A 22,509-nucleotide genomic window follows, 5' to 3' on the forward strand; every position below is an offset into this window, starting at 1 on the left:
TCACAAGCAAGAGCGAGCGCTCCAGCTCTGAGATTTGGGAGGCCGCAAAGGGAGAGCTCGCGGAGAACAGGGCACGGTAACGCCCACGCCACCTGCCGGTGGAGACCGGAGCGCCGCCAGGGCTTCAGACCCAGCGGGTGGTGTGGGTGACCCGCGGGCAGACTCCTCCTTGCAGCGCTTGGCGGAGCTGTGAGTCGTGCAAAGGGACTTGTAAGCTTCCGAGTCTTCGCTGCGGGCAGTGCACCTCTTTGTGGTTCCACACAGAGGCTTCCCGACTTTTCCAGAAGAGCTCCCATGTGCTGCTGCCCTCTGGGCAGCTGAGCTGCGGCTTCTCTCCAGCATCAAGGCTGGTTTCTTCAGGCTTCCCTGTCTTAATTTTTGATGGCGCTGGAGATTCTTCACGGACGCCTGGCCTTGGGACACGCTGCCGCCTTGGGTGTCTGCTTTCTTGCCCAGCTTCGCCGTCAGCCTCCTCTCCTCCAGCCTCCTCTTCGGCGTTTCCCACGGCGAGCACGATGACGCCCTGCGGGATGGCAGCCCCACATGAGTGACAGACTTGTGCTTTTCTCTCTTTCAGGGTGCGTTCAGAAAACACGCAACCACCGCGCCGCGGGGAGCAGAACCTGTGCCGGCCGTCCCTCTCCAGGCCCGCAGCGGGCCGAGGCAACGAGCCGCCGGAGCTCATCGTGTTTGTCACCTTGGTGCGCCCTTTGTCCCCTTCCCAGGCAGGCGTATCAGAAAGCCTTAGTGCTGTCACATTCTTAATGCTTTTCATGGAGATGCTGCCTTCCCAAGAGCCTTTTTGGAAGACGTGTCCAGTAGAAACTCAGGGGCGGCATCTTGGTTACGAAGTCCGCCGAGTTCACAGGCAGCGGTTGGTCGCCTTGATATTTCTTGACGTCGGGTACAGTGGTTCCGCTGGGCCACTAACCATCTGTGCCAACCTTCACAGCCCTCTTCGGCCCCTTCACCAGTTCGTGTCTCTTGGGGATTATTCCTTCGCTAGCCAGTAGTCAGAGTCCGATATTTGAGAAGTTTTAGTGCTCTTAAGTAATCAAAGTCCTGACAAAGGGAAAACAGAAACTTTGGTTTTGTGCATAGAAAAAGAAAAAAAATTTTGTTCATACTTTCTTATCACGAACTGACCAACAATCCCAGAAAACTTTGTCTTTTTAACAGAGAGAAAAGCAGAATTCATTTCCATCTTAGTTTTGAGCACACATAGAATTCTTTCCCAACGTTTTCCCTTCACAAACCTTCTACAGCTTTCTTTTTCATTCAGATTTTGTCCTAAGCCTTTTCTTTCTAAATAACCAGTCTCATTTTAGGACAAAATTACTTTCTTTTACCTCAACAAAAACATATTTGAATTTCTTCTTTTTAAAAATATTTTATTTATTTATTTGAGAGAGAGGGAGATAGCACAAGCAGGGGGAGGAAGAAGCAGACTCCCCACTGAGCAGGGAGCCCGACTTTGGGCTCGATCCCAGGACCCCGGGACCATAACCTGAGTCGAAGGCAGACCCTTAACGACTGAGCCACCCGGGCGCCCCTATTCTCATTTCTTATACCTTTCCTACACATCTCTTTCTTTCCTACATACAGAGTTGCCTTCCTTATTTCCATCGGTCTTAATTACATTTAGCAGAATTTTAACTCTTAGAAACCTTAGTCTCCAGTGAAAATTAAGTAGTAACCAACTGCAACCTGTCTGTTACACCAGGATTCTGTAGGAGGCAAATTTATGAGTACATTTCATAATTTCTAAAAACGTATGTTTTATACCACAATCTTTCAGTTAACTGTGTTTATTAGCAGACCCAAATATCTTTAGTTTCTCCATATTAAGAAGCCAGAAACAGATAAGCCTGTGTTTAGCAATTAATATTTCAGTATTTTATGTAATTTGGAAAATAATTAGATATCTAATGAGTTCAACCCAATTTATCATTTAACTTAGCAAAAGTTTCAGGTTACCAAAGACTTTGAAAGCTCTATGCCTTTTTATTTATTCAACCTAATTGTTCTTAACAATTACCTATGAAAACTTTGAGACAGACAAAAGCAACCATCCTTTTAAGTCATTTTTTTGGACAAATTGCAACAGATACAACATAATTTTAAGTAATAAATTCAGGTAGAATAAAAGCTGATTATCTGGATCATATTCCATGTAGATAACTCCAAAAACACGTTTATTTTTAATTAAACCAACAACAATAAATTAGCTTTAATACTGAACATGTTACATCTGTGTCTGCTAAAAGACCATTAATTTGTTGCCCACTGTCACTTTTTACCTGGGGCACCTGTGGGGAAATCTGAGGTAAGCAGTTTAAGTCCAGAGAGCCACTGGATCCCTTCATGTTGATTTGGAAGGTGCTTTACCTTGAACCTCATAAGGAGGGACCCAACAATTTGGGGTGCTTTTCGCTCCTTGATAATGAGGGTAGGAGGAGCAGAAGCCGATGGCACCCCAGGCACCGAGGATGGTAGAGGAGCTAGCTATGTGAGCGGTGCCCACAGTGGTGCAGAAACAGGAGGAGCAGGAGGTGAAGGCACAGCTGCAAGGATGTCACCAGAAAGCCTGGAGGCAGATTCAAAGCTTAGAGTAACACCCCCCACCCACCCACCCCCGTCTGTCTCTGGGTCTCTCTCTCCTGCAAAACAGGTTTTTTCTCTGGTTGCATTTCAGCTCTCTGCACCATTTATTTAAAATATGTCCTCATGGGCGCCTGGGTGGCTCAGTTGGTTAAATGGTTGCCTTGGGCTCAGATCAGGATACCAGGGTCCTGGGATCCAGCTCCCTGCTCAGTGGGGAGTCTGCTTCTCCCTCTCCCTCTGCCCCTCCCCCTGCTTGTGCAAGAGCGTTTGCACACGCGCGCTGTCTCTCTCTCTCAAATAAACACTCTTTAAAAAAATAATAAAATAAATAAAATATGCCCTTGTGGACCTTCTTGGGGAACAGAAGGAGTATTCCCCATCTTCCTGGGCAAAAGTTCAGAAAGAACACAGAAGAAACAAGACTATGACTAAATGAAGCCTAGAGTACCTCCATCAGCATTTGTTCTTCCCTAAAAGTTGGCTTCACCAATTGAACTGAATGCTTCCTAGTTTCTGGTTTCTCCCCAAAGTTGGAGTTTCACCAACTGAACCAAACGGCTTCCTAAGAGAGCCAAACCAAGACCCCTTATTTAGAGGCAACTGAATGGGAGGAAGGAATCCAAGGGAGCCATTTAGTGACCATTTTTCATCTCTAAATGGTACATTGGCCAAACTGTGTTACAGTAAAAGATAATCTTTTTCACAGTCATAGCTCCTGGCTATCCTTTCACTTACTCAAAATTTGGCCCAGTGGGCTATTTGGTGGGATAGAGATGGAATTTCCCATTATACACAAAGTTGCCATAACACAACACAGCCCACCCCTACCAACACACACCAAATCAGATCTGTTCCAAATTCCTAACAAATTGACCGTTATTCAAGTCTCTTAGTTTCTCCTGAAAGCCATGCCTTTCTAAAGGGAAAAAGCATGGACAATGAAACAGAAGCACCCTGTGCTTCGCAAATGAGAAACTTGCATCAGCATGCACTTCGATGGATTCACCTGGTGCAGAAGTTTGTCAGCGTCCCCAAATGCTCCTTCCCTTTCCACTCAAAACAAAAAACAAACTTGGCCACTAGATTGTTTGGGAATCAGCAGGTAGTTTCCCTGAGACAAAAATAGTTTCCTCAGCTGCAGGGACAGATCCCTCAGATTTCCTCTTGGAGACCAGCTAGCCCCAAGCAGCTAACTTCCTGCAGTCCTCCAAGTTACTAGCCCAGGAAACTACCAAGGAAGCCATGGCACATTGCCAAGGCCAAACTGCTCTGCCTTAGGATTCCCCAGGGGATCTGGATGCCACAGGAGCATTGGCTCCTGGGTGGCTCACCAAAATTTGTCACCAAATGCCAGGGTTGGTTGCCCCTGGCTTGAAAAGGCAATACCCAAGAGGCACTTGGCTGGCTCAGTCGGTAGAGTGTAGAGCATCTGACCTTTAATCTCAGGGTTGTGAGTTCAAGCCCCAATCGGGTGTGGAGCCTAGTTTAAAAAAAAGCCAATACTCAAGAGAGGAGCTTTGATTGGAAAGGAATGTGAGCTTTATGTAGGAGGCCCGCCACCTGGGGAGAAGACTCCTGTCCAAAGGCCAACTCCAAGGTTTCTGCCTGGCCCAAGGATTTTTAAAGGAGTTTAGAGCAGTTAATCAGTGCAGGGAGGGTAGTGGTCCATAACATTTCTTGATTATGTGCAGACTCGATGCTGCTGGCTACCGACAATATCGCAGTGCTCAGAGATTGTACAAGGGGGTCTGGTTCCAGTGGCTGGGATTGTGCAAGAGGGTCTGGTTTCTCCTTCCTGACGTGCAGAGGTGCTCTGTTCTTTCTTTCTTTCTTTTTAAAAGATTTTATTTATTTATTTGAGAGAGAGAATGAGATAGAGAGAGAGAGCATGAGAGGGGGGAGGGTCCGAGGGAGAAGCAGACTCACTGCTGAGCAGGGAGCCCGATGTGGGACTCGATCCTGGGGGTCCAGGATCGTGACCCGAGCCGAAGGCAGTCGCTTAACCAACTGAGCCACCCAGGCGCCCCGGTGCTCTGTTCTTTCTAAAAAAGAATGCATGGTGTATAGATATACAAAGACAGGTTAATCACGCGGACTAAGGATGCTTGCTAAAGCGCAAAGTGTACTAGGTTGGCCAGAAGGGCCAAGGTGGCTTCAAGAGTATCAGTAGTTTTTTCTCATTCTGTTCACTTCCTGATGCTTGGTTGGACCCGGGTATCTTCATCTCTCCTATGGTTCATTTAAGCATAATTATATATTCTTCTGTAATTTGCTTCATTTGTAGTGTTAGCCCTTGAACGATATAGGGGCTAGAAGTGCCAACCTCCATAGAGATGAAAATCCACACATAACTTTTGACTCCATTCAGCCTATTGTTGACTGGAAGCTTTGCTGATAACATGAACAGTCGATTAACACATATTTTCTATGTTATATGTACTATATGCTGGATTCTTACAATTAAGCGAGATGGAGAAAAGAAAATGTTATGAAGAAAATCATAAGAGAAAATACATTGTAGTACTATATTTATCAAACCTGTGTTGTTTAAGCATCAACTCTATTTTATATAATCAGTAAGGATGTGAACTCCTTAAGGATAAAACATGTTATATACATGTTTTGTATTCAGGACAGCATCTAAATAAGTATAATAATTTTCTGTCCATAAGCAACAAAGAAAATCCTGTTTTATCCTTTGTTTACAGTAAAACATGGGGAAACTTTTAATTAAATACTTTTCAAAAAATCTTTTCTGGTCCCCAAATTACATGCATCAGGTGGTCCATTCTATATGAGCAAATTGCTTGTTTGCTTGTTTTTTCAAATGATATTTTTAAGATAATAAAATATATTCATATAAGGAAGTGCATAAACACATGTGGAGATTAACAGATGATTATACATCAAGAAACCTAGTATTGCAGCGCCAGAACCTCCCTTCCATAGTCCACCCAAACAGGCTCTTCCTACTCACTGTGTACTCGTAAGTTAGGGAACATGTATTCTTATGCACAACCTTGTAAGACACATCCACGTTGCTGTGTCCCCCCTCTAGGTGAAGTCAGTCAATTTTCTTGGCTGTGACCATATCCCTCAATTGGTTTATCCCTTCTGCTGTTTAGGGACATTTGGCTCATTTCCAACTTGGAGCCATGAAGAACAACGCTATATGAACATTCCTGCACTTGTCTTCTGGCTAGGATACAAACCTCGGCAGGGAATTGCAGGGTCATAAACTGCATGCATCTTCAACTATGCTAGGCAACCCCCATAGCGTATTCGAGCTTCCGTTACTCCACAGTTCTGCCAATTTTTTTATATGGTCGGACTTTAAAATTTTTGTCCATCAGGCGTGAATTCGAGTGTTTTCTTACGAGAGCAGAACCTTTCTTAGGCCCCCCCCCAAAATCTGTCAGCCTCCTTGGAATAGGGGGCGCTAGCCAAAGACAGGAGCAACGACAGGCGCGAGATAGAGCGGCCGGAAGGAGCTGCGCCAGAAGCCGGAAGTGGCCGGACTTCCGGCCGGGCGCCATCTCGCCGTGAGACAGCAGCAGCCGCCGCCGAAGTCGCAGCCGTGCGATGTTGTCGACCGCCGTGGGGTGCCGGGGACCCGGCCGAGACCTGGCAATGGAGCCTCACAGCACCGCGGGCCCTCTGCGGCTGCGCTTCTCGCCCTACGCTTTCAACGGAGGGTAACGACCAGAGAGCCTCGGCTTTCATTCGTCCCTGCTGAAGTCTGTTGGGGGTCGCGGCGGAACCCGCGCTGGCCCTCCAGCCGCGGGCCTCCCTCTCCTTGGGTTGCGGGGGCAGCTTCTGGCCGAAGTGCTTCACCGTACAGGCCCGTCAGTTGCGCGCGGGCTGCTCTTTGTTGCAGTGAGACAGTAGATAGACGCCGAAACCTGGCCTCTGGTGTGGCGGAGCTTTAGGCGAGACCTAACCTTTCCTTACGGTCTGAATAGACTGCTCATGCCGGAAGGCGAGGGCACAGGGTTAGCATCTGATGTGAGGAAAGGTTAGGGTGGATTGGCTAGTGCCGTTAGATGCCCGATCACGGTTGTGTCTGCAGCTGAAACGTCTGATCAACGTAATCGTTTTCTGTCATTTTAAATAGAAGGCAGCGTTAGTTGGCCAGATTTAGGTCCGTGCATCAGTGCTTGTTTTTAAGGTTTAGCTTAAGTTCAGGGAGAAAGTAGGCAGAAGAGAGACCTTTTAATACGTGTGTTCTTGCATGTTACGCTCAAGTTGTCTTTTTTTTTTAAACTAGCAGTTTTATCTTTAACACTTTCCTTCATAGTGCACTAAAAGAGGTGGCCGTGTAAAAAGACCTTGTGCAGTGTGACTTCTGACCAGTGAAGAGGTGTAACTTGAAGCAGTGGTTGTGGCTTACCACCCAAACTTTGTACCTTAAAACGCGCACACCCAATGCAAACAAACAGATGGTTTTTTGAGATAACCAGGTTAATTAATCATGTCCTTATGGATTTGAAATTTTAATGCAGACTTTTTAAGTATGTTGGAAAGAGAGGGGAAGTCTCTGGTTTTAGCCTCGTTTCTGCCACTGAAGTTCAGGTACCTTTCAACTTCTTGAACCCAGATTTCATTATCTTCCTAGCTAGTCAGCAGTAGAGAAGCGTTTTGTACATTGTAAGCAGTTATATTTTTTAATTCTCAGGATAACTGAGTGTTAGATGGTATTCGCTTCATTTTTACAAAGGAACCAGGGCTCTTAGAAGGTAAATTGCTCGAGGCATAGAGCGGATGTGGGGTTGAGCCAAGACTTGAATCTGTTGTTCCTCTGCCACTGATTTTATGTATGCTTTTACCATTGCACTTCTAAACACTTTCTGTGACAATTAATGAAGTAGTTCTATCACAAGATGAGTTGTTAGACCCAATTCATGAGGCAGTTATAAAGTATAAGACTTTTCAGGGTGTTGGGTATTCAGTACTCATTACTCTTTAACCCTTTGTAATCCAATTTAAGCCATTACTGTCTTAACCGTTAGTGAGTTATGATCTTGTGATTATTAAGTTACCTTTCTTCAATCTTCTTCGTTTTCTTTTTTTCCCTTTAAAATTTTTTTATTGTTATGTTAATCACCATACATTACATCATTGATTTTTGATGTAGTGTTCCATGATTCATTGTTTGTGCATAACACCCAGTGCTCCACGCAGAACGTGCCCTCCCTAATACCCATCACCAGGCTAACCCATCCCCCGACCCCCCTCCCCTCTAGAACCCTGAGTTTGTTTTTCAGAGTCCATCGTCTCTCATGGTTTGTCTCCCCCTCCGATTTCCCCCTCTTCGTTCCTCCCCTCCTGCTATCTTCTTTTTTTTTCCTTAACATATATTGCATTGTTTGTTTGAGAGGTACAGATCTGTGATTCAACAGTCTTGCACAATTCACAGCGCTCACCATAGCACATACCCTCCCCAATGTCTATCACCCAGCCACCCCATCCCTCCCACCCCCACCACTTCAGCAACCCTCAGTTTGTTTCCTGAGATTAAGACTTCCTCATATCAGCGAGGTCATAGGATACGTGTCTTTCTCTGACTGACTTATTTCACTCAGCATAACACCCTCCAGTTCCATCCACGTCGTTGCAAATGGCAGGATCTCATTCCTTTTGATGGCTGCATAATAATCCATTGTGTATATATACCACTTCTTCTTTATCCATTCATCTGTCGATGGACATCTTGGCTCTTTGTCCACAGTTTGGCTGTTGTGGACATTGCTGCTATAAACATCGGGCTATACGTACCCCTTCGGGTCCCTACATTTGTATCTTGTGGTAAATACCCAGTAGTGCAATTGCTGGATCGTATGGTACCTCTATTTTCAACTGTTTGAGGAACGTCCATACCGTTTTCCAGAGTGGTTGCACCAGCTTGCATTCCCACCAACAGTGTAGGAGGGTTCCCCTTTCTCTGCATCCCCGCCAACATCTGTCACTTCCTGACTTGCTAATTTTAGCCATTCTGACTGGTGTGAGGTGGTATCTCATTGAGGTTTTGATTTGGAATTCCCTGATGCCGAGCGATGTGGAGCACTTTTTCATGTGTCTGTTGGCCATTTGGATGTCTTTGGAAAAATGTCTGTCCCTGTCTTCTGCCCATTTCTTGATTGGATTATTTGTTCTTTGGGTGTTGCGTTTGATAAGTTCTTTATAGATTTTGGATACTAGCCCTTTATCTGATAGGTCATTTGCAAATATCTTCTCCCATTCTGTGGGTTGTCTTTTGGTTTTGTTGACTGTTTCTTTTATTGTGCAAAAGCTTTTAATCTTGATGAAATCCCAATAGTTCATTTTTGCCCTGGCTTCCCTTGCCCCTGGCGATGTTTCTAGGAAGAAGTTGCTGTGGCTGAGGTCGAAGAGGTTGCTGCCTGTGTTCTCCTTTAGGATTTTGATGGACTCGTGTCTCACGTTTAGGTCTTTCAACCATTCTGAGTCTATTTTTGTGTGTGGTGTAAGGAAATGGTCCAGTTTCATTCTTCTGCATGTGGCTGTCCAGTTTTCCCAACACCATTTGTTGAAGAGACTCTTTTTTCCATTGGACATTCTTTCCTGCTTTGTCAAAGATGAGTTGACCATAGAGTTGAGGGTCCATTTCTGGGCTCTCGATTCTGTTCCATTGATCTATGTGTCTGTTTTTGTGCCAGTACCATACTCTCTTGATGATGACAGCTTTGTAATAGAGCTGGAAGTCCGGAATTGTGATGCTGCCAGCTTTGCTTTTCTTTTTCAACATGCCTCTGGCTATTCGGGGTCTTTTCTGGTTCCATACAAATTTTAGGATTATTTGTTCCATTTCTTTGAAAAAAGTAGATGGCATTTTGATGGGGATTGCATTGAATGTGTAGATTGCTCTAGGTAGCATTGACATCTTCACAATATTTGTTCTTCCATTCCATGAACATGGAACGTTTTTCCATTTCTTTGCAGCTTCCTCAATTTCTTTCATGAGTATTTTATAGTTTTCTGAGTACAGATCCTTTGCCTCTTTGGTTAGATTTATTCCTAGGTATCTTATGGTTTTGGGTGCAATTGTAAATGGGATCGACTCCTTGATTTGTCTCTCTTCTGTCTTGTTGTTGGTGTATAGGAATGCCACTGATTTCTGTGCGTTGATTTTATATCCTGCCACTTTACTGAATTCCTGTACGAGTTCTAGCAGTTTTGGGGTGGAGTCGTTTGGGTTTTCCACATACAGTATCATATCATCTGCAAAGAGTGAGAGTTTGACTTCCTCTTTGCCGATTTGGATGCCTTTGATTTCTTTTTGTTGTCTGATTGCTGTGGCTAGGACTTCTGATACTATGTTGAATAGCAGTGGTGATAGTGGACATCCCTGCCGTATTCCTGACCTTAGGGGGAAAGCTCTCAGCTTTTCCCCATTGAGAATGATATTCGCTGTAGGTTTTTCATAGATGGCTTTTATGATATTGAGGTATGTACCCTCTATCCCTATACTCTGAAGAGTTTTGATCAAGAAAGGATGCTGTACTTTGTCAAATGCTTTTTCTGCATCTATTGAGAGGATCATATGGTTCTTGTTCTTTCTTTTGTTAATATATTGTATCATGTTGATTGATTTGTGGATGTTGAACCAACCTTGCAGCCCAGGGATAAATCCCACTTGGTTGTGGTGAATAATCCTTTTAATGTACTGTTGGATCCTATTGGCTAGTATTTTGGTGAGAATTTTTGCATCCATGTTCATCAGGGATATTGATCTGTAATTCTCCTTTTTGATGGGGCCTTTTTCTGGTTTGGGGATCAAGGTAATGGTGGCCTCATAAAACAAGTTTGGAAGTTTTCCTTCCATTTCTATTTTTTGGACCAGTTTCAGGACAATAGGTATTAATTCTTCTTTAAATATTTGGTAGAATTCCCCTGGGAAGCCATCTGGCCCTGGGCTTTTGTTTGTTGGGAGATTTTTGATGACTGCTTCAATTTCCTTAGTGGTTATAGGTCTGTTCAGGTTTTCTATTTCTTCCTGGTTCAATTTTGGTAGTTGATACATCTCTAGGAATGCATCCATTTCTTCCACGTTATCTAATTTGCTGGCATAGAGTTGCTCATAATATGTTCTTATAATTGTTTGTATTTCTTTGGTGTTGGTTGTGATCTCTCCTCTTTCATTCAGGATTTTGTTGATTTGGGTCATTTTTCTTTTTGATAAGTCTGGCCAGGGGTTTATCAATCATGTTAATTCTTCAAAAGAACCGGCTCCTAGTTTCATTGATCTGTTCTACTGTTCTTTTGGTTTCTAGTTCATTGATTTCTGCTCTGATCTTTATTACTTCTCTTCTCCTGCTGGGTTTAGGCTTTATTTGCTGTTTTTTTCTCTAGCTCCTTTAGGTGTAGGGTTAGGTTGTGTATTTGAGACCTTTCTTGTTTCTTGAGAAAGGCTTGTATTGCCATATACTTTCCTCTTAGGACTGTCTTTGCTGTATCCCAAAGATTTTGAACAGTTGTGTTTTCATTTTCATTGGTTTCCCTGAATTTTTTTAATTCTTCTTTAGTTTCCTGGTTGACCCATTCATTCTTTAGTAGGATGCTCTCTAGCCTCCCTGTGTTTGAGTTCTTTCTGACTTTCCTCTTGTGATTGAGTTCTAGTTTCAAAGCACCGTGGTCTGAAAATATGCAGGGAATAATCCCAATCTTTTGGTGCCGGTTGAGACCTGATTTTGTGACCTAGGATGTGATCTATTCTGGAGAATGTTCCATGGGCACTAGAGAAGAATGTGTATTCCGTTGCTTTGGGATGGAATGTTCTGAATATGTCTGTGAAGTCCATTTGGTCCAGTGTGTCATTTAAAGTCTTTATTTCCTTGTTGATCTTTTGCTTAGATGATCTGTCCATTTCAGTGAGGGGGGTGTTAAAGTCCCCCACTATTATTGTATTGTTTTCAATGTGTTTCTTTGCTTTTGTTATTAATTGCCTTATATAATTGGCTGCTCCCATGTTAGGGGCATAGATATTTTCAATTGTTAGATCTTCTTGTTGGATAGATCCTTTAAGTAGGATATAGTGTCCTTCCTCATCTCTTATTACAGTCTTTGGTTTAAAATCTAATTTGTCTGATATAAGGATTGCCACCCCAGCTTTCTTTTGGTGTCCATTAGCATGGTAAATTGTTTTCCACCCCCTTACTTTCAATCTGGGGGCGTCTTTGGGTCTAAAATGAGTCTCTTGCAGACAGCATATCAATGGGTCTTGTTTTTTAATCCAATCTGATAGCCTGTGTCTTTTGATTGGGGCATTTAGCCCATTTACATTCAGGATAACTATTGAAAGATATGAATTTAGTGCCATTGTATTGCCTGTAAGGTGACTGTGACTGTATATTGTCTGTGTTCCTTTCTGGTCTATGCTGCTTTTAGGCTCTCTCTTTGCTTAGAGGACCCCTTTCAATATTTCTTGTAGGGCTGGTTTCATGTTTGCAAATTCCTTTAGTTTTTGTTTGTCCTGGAAGCTTTTTATCTCTCCTTCTATTTTCCATGACAGCCTAGCTGGATATAGTATTCTTGGCTGCATATTTTTCTCGTTTAGTGCTCTGAAGATATCATGCCAGTCCTTTCTGGCCTGCCAGGTCTCTGTGGATAGGTCTGTTGCCAATCTAATGTTTCTACCGTTTTAGATTACATATCTCTTCTCCCCAGCTGCTTTCAAGATTTTCTCTTTGTCTCTGAGACTCGTAAGTTTTACTATTAGGTGTCAGGGTGTTGACCTGTTTTTATTGATTTTGAGAGGGGTTCTCCGTGCCTCCTGGATTTTGATGCCTGTTTCCTTCCCCACATTAGGGAAGATCTCTGTTATAATTTGCTCCAATATACCTTCTGCCCCCCTCTCTCTTTCTTCTTCTGGGATCCCAATTATTCTAATGTTTCGTCTTACAGTATTGCTTATCTCTTGAATTCTGCCCTTGTGATCCAGTAGTTGTTTCTCTTTTTCTCAGCTTCTTTATTTTCCATCATTTGGTCTTCTATATCGCTGATTCTCTCTTCTGCGTCATTTATCCTAGCAGTTAGTGCCCCCATTTTTGATTGCACCTCATTAATAGCCTTTTTGATTTTGACTTGGTTAGATTTTAGTTCTTTTATTTCTCCAGAAAGGGTTTCTCTAATAATTTCCATGCTTTTTTCAAGCCCAGCTAGTGTCTTTAAAATCATGATTCTGAACTCTAGGTCCGACCTCATACTAATGTCCGTATTGAGTAGGTCCCTGGCAGACAGTACTACCTCTTGTTCTTTTTGTTGAGGTGATTTTTTCCAAGTCTTGTCTTTTTGTCCAGAGGAGAATAGATGAATGAGAGAACAAAATGCTAACAGGTTAACAATGTCCCCAGCAAATATACTCTAAAGAAATCAGAAAAGACCTGAAACCAAGGGGAAAGAAAGGGAAAGAAAGAAAAAGAAAAAGGTAAAGATAAAAACAAACAAAAACAGAACAAAACAAAACAAAAAAAACAAAATATGATCAAATATGATCAGGCTGGTGCATAGATCAGTGCCACACACTAGATTTTGGGCATATTTTGGTCTGTTAGAAGAAAGTGCCTCCCAAAATTTTAAAGAAAGAAAGATTTATATATGTACAAAATAAGGGTTGATATGATGAAGTGATGGAATATGACTGTAAAGATGAAAATTATAAAAAATTTTATAAAAGGAATTGATAAGTTGTTTGAAAAAACAAGAGGATTTAAAAAAAAAGAGAGAGAGAATGTGATCAGGCAGGAGACTAGAACAAAGCCATACACTAGATGTTTAGGGTATATTTTGATCTGTTAGAAACTGTATCTCAAAATTTTAAAGAGAGAACAACTTATGTCTATATATGCCAAAAATAAGGGTAACTACTATGAACAGATAGACTATGACTCTAAAAATGAAGAGTAAAAATGTTTTTTTTAACAAAAGGGATTGATAAGATGTTGGTTGAAAAAGGGAAAAAGAAAAATTCAAAAAAAAAAAAAAAAAAGACAGACTAAGGAATCATGGTAAAAAAGCCAGGGGAGGAAGGGGAGTCTCCCCGGCTCTGCCGCTTGTTGGGTCCCTGCTGCAGGAGCAGTGGCCCCACTGGGCCGCGGATCACAGTTTATGGACACCCCGAGCTGAGCCCGCGCCTCGGCTCCGTCTCTGCAGCCGGCTTCCCCGCCCCGATACCTGGGAGCTCTGGTGCACTCAGGCTCCCCCGGTCTTTCTGTGACCCCAAGGGTCCTGAGACCACACTGTCCCGCAAAGGTTCCACCCCCAGCTTAGCCACTGGAGCGACGTCCCTCCGCGGAGCCGGCTTCTAAAAGGTCCGATTTTGTGCTCCGCGGCTCTATCACTTGCCAGAAGTGGCCGATGGAGGCCCCCTCCCCCGCTGTCTATCCTCCCGAATATCACCTTGGATTCACTTCTCCGCTGGTCCTACCTTCCAGAAGGTCGTCGCTTTTCTGTTCAGAGAGTCGTTGCTATTCTTTTCTTCGATCTCCTGTTTGTAGGTGTTCAGAATGGTTTGATCCCTATTCAGCTGAATTCCTGAGACCAGATGAAATCCAGGTCTCCTACTCCTCCGCCATCTTGCCTACATTCCTCTTCATTTTCTTTAGTGCTTGTTGCTGCTGGTTTTTGGGCAGCCTTTGCTTCTAGAAAGCAAGGCTTAATTCCGTATCTTCTACTCTCTGTCTTTAAACGTAGTTAAACCCCATTATTAACATTCTCATGTCTCATTCATGGGAGGATAATTCCCAAATGTGTTTCTTCAATTTTACCTCTCATGAGTTCCTCCTTTTGGGCTTCTTAAATGAAACATTTCTATCTGGATTTTCTGCCATCACCATAACTCAAGATATTAAAACAAAAATCAAGCTAATTATTCCTCAGTCACCTTTCCTTCTTTGCATTCATAATTAATGCCATCATCCTGCTTAACCAGGCTTAAAATCTTGGACATCACAATTGGCTCTTCCCACTTCTGTCACATTTTGGTGGTTACAAAAACTTGTACAGTTTGTGTTTGTGTTTTTTTCCAATTCCTGTTTCTTGCAGTTCACACTGCTACTGTGCTACTACATTAATCTTACTGGAACAGTGCTTTCATCCCATTTCACATACTGTGTTATTGTCACAGTAGCCTTCTTAAAACTCCACTTTGCATATGGAACTGTTCTCATTCCAAAAATCTTTAGTTAGGGATTTTTGGGAGTCAGACCCCTGTCCATCATATTAGCCTTATGTTCCTCCATTAGCTTACACAGAAAGGAACACCTTAATAAGTTGTTTGAATGTATTATTTGGGTTATTACCTGTTTCACTTTATTCATTGTCCATATTACCCGGAGTGCCATCCTTTTGTACTGCAGAGCTTTAGTGCACATTCCACCTCAGTAAAAATAATGGATAAGGTTTTCTGAATGCTTGTGGTCTGTGAGGCATTGTGCTGGGTGGTGCTTTTGTGATCTATGTCATTCAACTCTTATCAGTCATCCTGTAACACAGGAACTGTTACTACCAATAACGTGAATTTGGATAATTTGTCTGCGGTTACAGAGCTGGGAAGTGGCAAGGACAGTTCTCCAGTAACTCCAGAGCCCAGGTTCTCAGTGATCACACTCTGCTGTCTTGTACCTGTGCCCCAATGATCAAGCTAATACTGGAGGACCAGATATGTTTCAGGCACAAGTAAAAGGGCTTTACAATTATTAACTCATTTAATTCTTGCAAAATTCTAATAAAGTAGTTATTGTTATGATATCTGATCTACATATGAGGACATTGAGGTCTTGGGAAGCTAAATAGCTTACCCACAGTCTCATATCTAGTAAGTGAGAGACCCAGATTTAGAACTGGACAAACTTCTTTGGGAATTCATGCTTTAAGCCTTTTCAGTAAACTGTTAGCATAAATAATACAACAACAAAAGAAAAAGTTTGTTTTTATTCATTGATTTCCAACAGCTATTTGGATGTTTACTGAGTGGTAGATAAGGGCTTGGATATAAAGAAATGAAAAACATTAAACCCTTCTTTGAGCTCAGAGAGCTTTGGTCGTGGTACCACTGTCTATACCTGATCGCCATTGGCAGGGTATGGTCCAGTTTTGTGATATCAGTACCTTGCACAAGGTCAGTATTTAATTTTTTGACAATGTTATGATAATTCATTGGTTTCTCTGTTACCTTCTGCTAAGTGACCTTTGCTCTGAGTTAGGCTTGTGTTTTTTAGGGAGTACTTAAATTTTTCCCCCAGTTGATTTGTAGCCAGGGATCCTTTCCCTTTGATCTTTCATCTTTCATCTGAGTCCTGCTGTTGCTTAAATCTAGTGGGTTTTATTCCAATATATGCTACAGATAACTCTCCTCTACAGAGAGGTGCTATTGACCATTTTTATGTCTCCTTTTTTTTTTTCCCCTCAGTACTGTATTGGCAATCGCTGGAGAAGATTTTTCGATTGTTGCTTCTGACACTCGATTGAGTGAAGGGTATTCAGTTCACACCCGGGATAGCCCCAAGTGTTACAAATTGTAAGTAAATATTTCTAGGGATACATTTCCCAGTGTCTTGTGATGACTTACTGCTGTAAGAGATTTCACTTCTAAACAGTTTATTTCATGAGTTTTTAGGTTGAGTATTTGAGCTTAGTTTGCATTTTTGTTAGAAAACTGTTTTCTGAATTAGTATTTCCTAACAATTCAATATGTAGTCTTAATGATATTTGCTGTACTGGCAGGAAATATTTTTACCTTAACATTTTTTCATGAAAATTTTCAAATACATAAGAAAGGTAAAAGAATTTTGTAGTGAACACCTATATGCTATTGCGTGGCTCGTTAGCATTTACTATAATTATGTTATCATACAGCTTTGCATTCTTTTATCTGTTAATCCATTGCATTTTTTTAAATCTCCCCCCCCTTTTTTTTTACCCAAAACATTTAGCCATCACCTAAGCAGCTATCTGTGAGCCACAGTCTTAATGGGCTAGCTATATTTTTTCTAAAACATGAAAATGAAATATGCACTGATAAGTGACGGTTTGTAGTTAACATTTTTGGAAACAGTTGCAAATGGTGGTTAATTCCTAAATTAGTCCACAAGAGCCTATTAAACCTGAATTGTAATAGGAATGGATTGATGGGGTTCAAGCCCCTTGGACAGGGCCCTCTGTGTTATGAGTAGGTAAAGAAGAGGGCTCTGTCTTCTTTCCTGGTCCTGGGCTAGCCCACACCCTACCCTAGAGAACAATTGATGTTTGTCATCTTCTCAGTTCTCTTCATATGCTCTTTTTTCTCCTTCTAAGATTTTATTTATTTGAGAGGGAGTGCGCACATGAGCGTCGTGAGAGAGAGCATACACAAAAGGGGCAGAGGGAGATGTAGGCTCCCCACTGAGCAGGGAGCCTGACTCAGGACTCCATCCCAGGATCCTGGGATCATGACCTGAGCTGGAGGCAGACACTTAACCAACTGAGCCACTCAGACGCCCCTCTTTATGTACTCTTCTTCCATCTTTCGATATCCCCTTCTCATCTCTGATGCATAGTGCATGGATACTACCTTTTTTCTTCTTAGGAGAGGAAAAATTATTTCATGGATTTCATAATTTGGAAGTAGTAAATGTCACAGATAAAATTTAAGAACATAACTTTACAAATACCATTCTTATGCAAGGTTCTGCTCACCTTTGTAATGTTCTACTTTAATGTGTGTGTTTCTGAAGGGAATATCTGTTCTTTTTTCTTATTATGAAATATTATAGGCATATAGATAGATAGCACATTAATAACATTGTCCTTATCATCCATCTTCAGCACTAAACCATACATAGAGTTGAAGCTGCCTAGGTACACCTAATCCCAAGCCCTTTGGGGCTTAGAGCCAAACCTGCCTCTTCCCCACCTGTTTGAGACTCTACATTTAGTCTTTGTTCTTTGCATGCAAACACCTCTTCCTTTGATATACACCTGAATATTTGGGAAAAGCATCTTAAAGCTCCAAGATTTTGTTCTACCCTATTGGTATTATTCACCCATCTTGGTACTAAAGGCACTGCAGCCTTATGGGAGATTGGAGCTCCTTAACTCGGTGCAGTGAGATTGGTTGTAGGGATAGGTCAGGAAACGCTGGTGATGCCCCCAGAGCTGTCAGTGGTCCCCCTAGTTGGATAGGTATGGTTTGTATGAATCACTCATAAATTTCTGAAAGGAAGAGTTTATCATGTGACTTCTGCTATGTTTCTTGATGAGATTGGTGTAGGTTTCCTTATAGATTGATATTAAAGTTTAGAAATCTTTGAGACCTAGTTCAGTTTGTTTGGCTATACCAAAATTTAATTAGTTCCTCAGTGGTGGGCATTTAAGTGCTTTTTGTTTGTTTTGTTTTAGAGAGCCATTAACATAATATGTATACTTTCACAAGTAAGCCTATAGTATATCTTTGCAAACTTAAGTCAGTAAATTTACAGGGTGAATTTCTAGCAGTGGAATTACTGAGTAAAAGTGATGTTCACCTAAATTTTTACTGGATACTACCAAATGACCCTTCTATTTCTTTTTTTTTAAGATTTTATTTATTTATTTGACAGAGATAGGGAGAGAGGGAATACAAGCAGGTGGAGTGGGAGAGGGAGAAGCAGGCTTCCCGCCAAGCAGCGAGCCCAATGCAGGGCTCAATCCCAGAACCCTGGGATCATGACCTGAGCCGAAGGCAGACGCTTAACCACTGAGCCACCCAGGTGCCCCCCAAATGACCCTTCTAAAAAAAGTTAAATGGATGTATACTCTTGCCCAGTTATTTATTAAGAATATCCATTTTCCACAACCTCACCAGCATTAGGCATTATTAATCAGTCTAATAGATTGAAATGTAAATTTGGATTTGTGAACAACATGAAGGCTTTTCATGTTTATGGTGACTTGTGTCTCTTTTTATGTGACTCATGTAACTGTACCAGTCTTTCCATTGTGGGTTTGTCTTTTTTTTTAATTGAGATATAAGTGACATATAACTGGTTTCAGGTGTACAACATAATGATTCCATATTTGTGTGTATTGCAAAGTGATCACCACAACGCGTCCAGTTAACATGTCACCATACGTATTTACAAAATTTTTTCTTTTGTGGAGTACTTCTAAGATCTGTTCCTAGCAACTTTTAAACATTCGATACAATGTTATTAATTGTAGTCACCATGTCATACATTATATCCCATGATACACTGTGTTAATGCTTTTGGTATTTATAAGAGCCCTTTTAGACTAAGGAAGTTAAAATTAGACTTTGGTTCTACCTACTACAATTTTTTTTTTTTTAACATTTTTCTCTATATAAGTTTTAATCTGGGGGGGTGCCTGGGTGGTTCAGTGGGTTGAGTGTCCAACTCTTGGTTTTCGCTCAGGTCATGATCTCAGAGTCATGAGATCAAGCCCTACATCAGGCTCCATGCTCAGTAGGGAGCCTACCAGAGATTCTCTCTCCCTTTCTTTCTGCCCCTCCCTCTGCTCGCTCGCTCGCTCTCTCAAGTAAATCTTTAAAAAAAAAGCTTTTAAATTGGTACATAGTCAAATTTATGAAACTTTTCTATGTGGGCATTGGGTTGTATCATATTTAAATAGGTGGCTCTTAACCCAAGATTGTATTAACTATGTTTCTTTAGGCCATCCATTCATTTTTCTTTAAGTCTTTGATCCTGCCTATAATTCATTCAGTATTGGGAATAAAGTGATGACCCCCACCCCCGCCGCCAACAAAGGGCTAACTAGTCCCATTACCATTGGGTAAATAACGGGAGTAGGAGTTTTAAATTTAAAATTGCCCAAGGCATGTTTTACTTTATTGTCTAACCAGCTCAGTTTCCCGAAATGTGCTTTTTACAGAACAGACAAAACAGTTATTGGATGCAGCGGTTTTCATGGAGACTGTCTGACCCTGACAAAGATTATTGAAGCAAGACTAAAGGTAGATGTTTTTGTTACTTGTCTATGCTATGGAAAGTTAATAACCATTCTTAGATTGTTTGAAGCATACAGCAGAACTGTTGTACAGAATAGCTGGAGAAGCTCTAGTTTAGCTGATGAAGCTACAGCCCATTCTAGAAATGAAATGATACTGTTAATACAGCCATATGAAAGTAGCATAGTGTGAAACTGCAGGATATTCCCTTTGTTAAAATCTCCGTACAATATAAAGGTTCTCTACCCTTTTCAAGGTAGCATGCAAAGGGTTTCTTCTGAAGATAATCTTCCTTCAAAAACAAAAATTCTGTGGAGGAGGCAAACTTTCAGACAGGTGCTTGGTTTGGAATACCATCAGCTGACATTCTTTCCCTCTTTACAGCATTGCATTCTTAGTCAACATGAGCAGCAAGAAAGGCAGGAGTTTGGATGAGAGGCAAAACCTAAGCTGTCATCACCTAACACCTTGGTAGGCTTTGGTTGACTGCCAGCTGAGGAAGTTTTGACACGTGATAGGTGGGCTTGGAACAGCAGGAAAGGGTGGTATGAGGAGGAAGTAAGAGAAAGAGCCGTTCTAACCTTTTCCGCAGTTTTTAAAGGGGCTGACAGTGTCACTGCCTGCATGTCTTCTGTACTAGATGGATAGGCATGAGGAATAAAGGAGTACCAACTTTTAATGAACGCAGAGGCACGTCTAGATTTTTATTGTGGCCTGTGTATATTAAGCAGTATGTAACTTCCAGTAATTTCAAGGAGGTAGGCTAGGAGTAATTTAGATTGTATTAAAATGGAATTTTAGGGGCCCCTCGGTGGTGCAGTTGATTAAGTGTCTGACTCAGATCAGGTTGTGATCTCAGGGTCATGAGATCACGCTCAGCAGGGAGTCTGCTTAAGTTTCTCTCTCCCCCTACCCTTCCCCTCCCCACCCCCACCCCCAGCCCCTCCACCCCACGTGTGTGTGCATGCTCTCTTTTTCTCTAAAAAAAAATAAATAAAACGGATTTTATCTGTAATAATAACTAGTAAATACATACTCTTAGCTGGCAAAAATACAAGGCTGGAGTAGGATTTAATTTTGTAGGATATGTGTCACATCTTTATGTAGTTGATAAGGACACCTGATACGTGAAGAAGTTAGCAGAGGTGGTCACATTCTGTCTTTGCCTATTTGTGAATAACACTTGAGATTATATGCACTTATTAATGATGTCGTGGGTACTGGAATATTTAATAAATTTAACTGACGTGTTTCTGAATAATTTTGAAATTGCTCGTTAGAATATAAAAATGATTTCATTCAATAGTTATCACTTGTTAATAGTTATTTAAAATCTTTACATTGAAAGCTTCATTGACATACATTTATTGACATATTTATACGATTCCTGGTACATATTTTGCAAATGAAAGTTACAGTACAAAAGTACACGACCAACAAAGTAGTACTGTGTTAATAAAATATAACAAGAAACAGTGAATTCAGCATAATTACACAATCCTTGAAATTTTTCTTTCATACATTATCACATAAATGGTGTGGTGATTAAAGTGTTGATGCTTGGTTTTGAAATGAAATGAAGATTTTTTTCTTAATCTTTTTTTTGGTATTTTGACTAATCATTTTAGCCTGTATTCTTAAGTAAATCTTTAGAGATGCTTGCTCTGTAGCTGATAAATTGGTGAACTTAAATTTATGTTTGTAATTTTTGTAGAATTTCTCTGTTGGATAATTTAGGATTCCCTAAGGCTGCAGTAAATCTAGGATTCAAAAGTCACAATAAGGTTTGCTTTGGATACTTCTGTTCTCCACTATAGATGCTTTAAGGAGCAAGACCACTTCCCAGAGTAAGGGTCCTGTCCTCAAACCTTCTGTTCTCACAGGTATCTACTGTGCAAAGAGAAGGGCTTGTATCTGAGTCTGATCAAGAGTCAACACACTTTACCTGTAAAGGGCCAGAGAGTAATTACTTTCAGCTTTATGGGCCATTTACTCTGCTGTTGTAATACACAGGCAGATGTAGATAAATGTAATGAATGAATAAGACTATGTTCTAATAAAGCTTTTTTTGCAGAAACAGTTGGTGGGCTGGTTTTGGTCCATGGGCTCTAGTTTGCTGACGCTGGTCTAGAGGCAGAAGTAAAGGAGAGCTGGACTTAAATCATCCTCCCAGGTCACCACACTTATGCCTGATATGTGTGCATTTGCTCTTGATTGAGCAGTTCTTGAGATAAAGGTGGCATGGAAAATAGAGAGCTGAGGGCAAATTTAATGTTCTTTCCCTTAAAAATTTTTTATAGCCCCCCAAATGGTATGGTAGTATTATTTGTGTGATCACGAAAGAAGTAGGCATCCTTTCACCAAGATAGCCGCTCACCCTTTAACTTTACTGTTCCTTGTTCTAGTCTGTAATATATTCTGCCTCTCAATGCCTGTTACTTTCATTAATACTTGCAGATGTACAAGCATTCTAATAACAAAACCATGACTACTGGGGCGATCGCTGCAATGCTGTCTACAATCCTCTACTCAAGACGCTTCTTTCCCTACTACGTTTACAACATCATTGGGGGACTGGATGAAGAAGGTAGAATTCTTTCTTTCTGGAAAATGAAGGAGGGGTGGCATGTTTTAGATATGTGTGTTTCCATCTACAGTTGAAAAGAACCATAAACACCATCTTCCCCAACAGTCTTATTTTTGTTAATTAGAACAATAAGAAACTGAATCTAAAAGGGAAGTAAAGGGATGATCCAAAGGCACACCGCAAGTTGTGTACTAGGGCTCTAATAATGACTGATGGGCAGGCTGTTGTTTTACTATTTTCTGAAGATCTTGCATGAGTTCAGTAGTAGATAATTAGCATTTCAGTCTTACAGAAAGAAAGCTGACTTGGAGAAGCTTAACCTAACTATCATTCTACGTAACAAACGTATTTGACTTAAGTT

General features: G+C 41.4%; 1 protein-coding gene and 1 pseudogene across 2 annotated transcripts in view; one reads left to right on the top strand and one right to left on the bottom strand.

Moving 5' to 3' along the window:
* LOC113926790 lies at positions 1-6,140 on the bottom strand (annotated as a pseudogene).
* The window catches only part of PSMB1 (proteasome 20S subunit beta 1), a 22,265-nt gene continuing 5,865 nt past the window's right edge, over positions 6,110-22,509 (top strand). The window contains exons 1-4 of one of the 2 annotated variants that reach the window (XM_027603276.1): positions 6,112-6,299; positions 16,028-16,135; positions 19,486-19,567; positions 22,019-22,148. In XM_027603276.1, coding sequence (XP_027459077.1) covers positions 6,187-6,299; positions 16,028-16,135; positions 19,486-19,567; positions 22,019-22,148 — 433 coding nt within the window. In that variant the 5' untranslated portion in view covers positions 6,112-6,186. Of the gene's footprint in view, positions 6,300-16,027; positions 16,136-19,485; positions 19,568-22,018; positions 22,149-22,509 lie in introns of both variants that reach the window. The other variant, XM_027603277.1, reaches the window with a different exon arrangement.

Source organism: Zalophus californianus, chromosome 7, assembly GCF_009762305.2.
Source record: "Zalophus californianus isolate mZalCal1 chromosome 7, mZalCal1.pri.v2, whole genome shotgun sequence".
Classification (NCBI taxonomy): Eukaryota; Metazoa; Chordata; class Mammalia; order Carnivora; family Otariidae; genus Zalophus; species Zalophus californianus.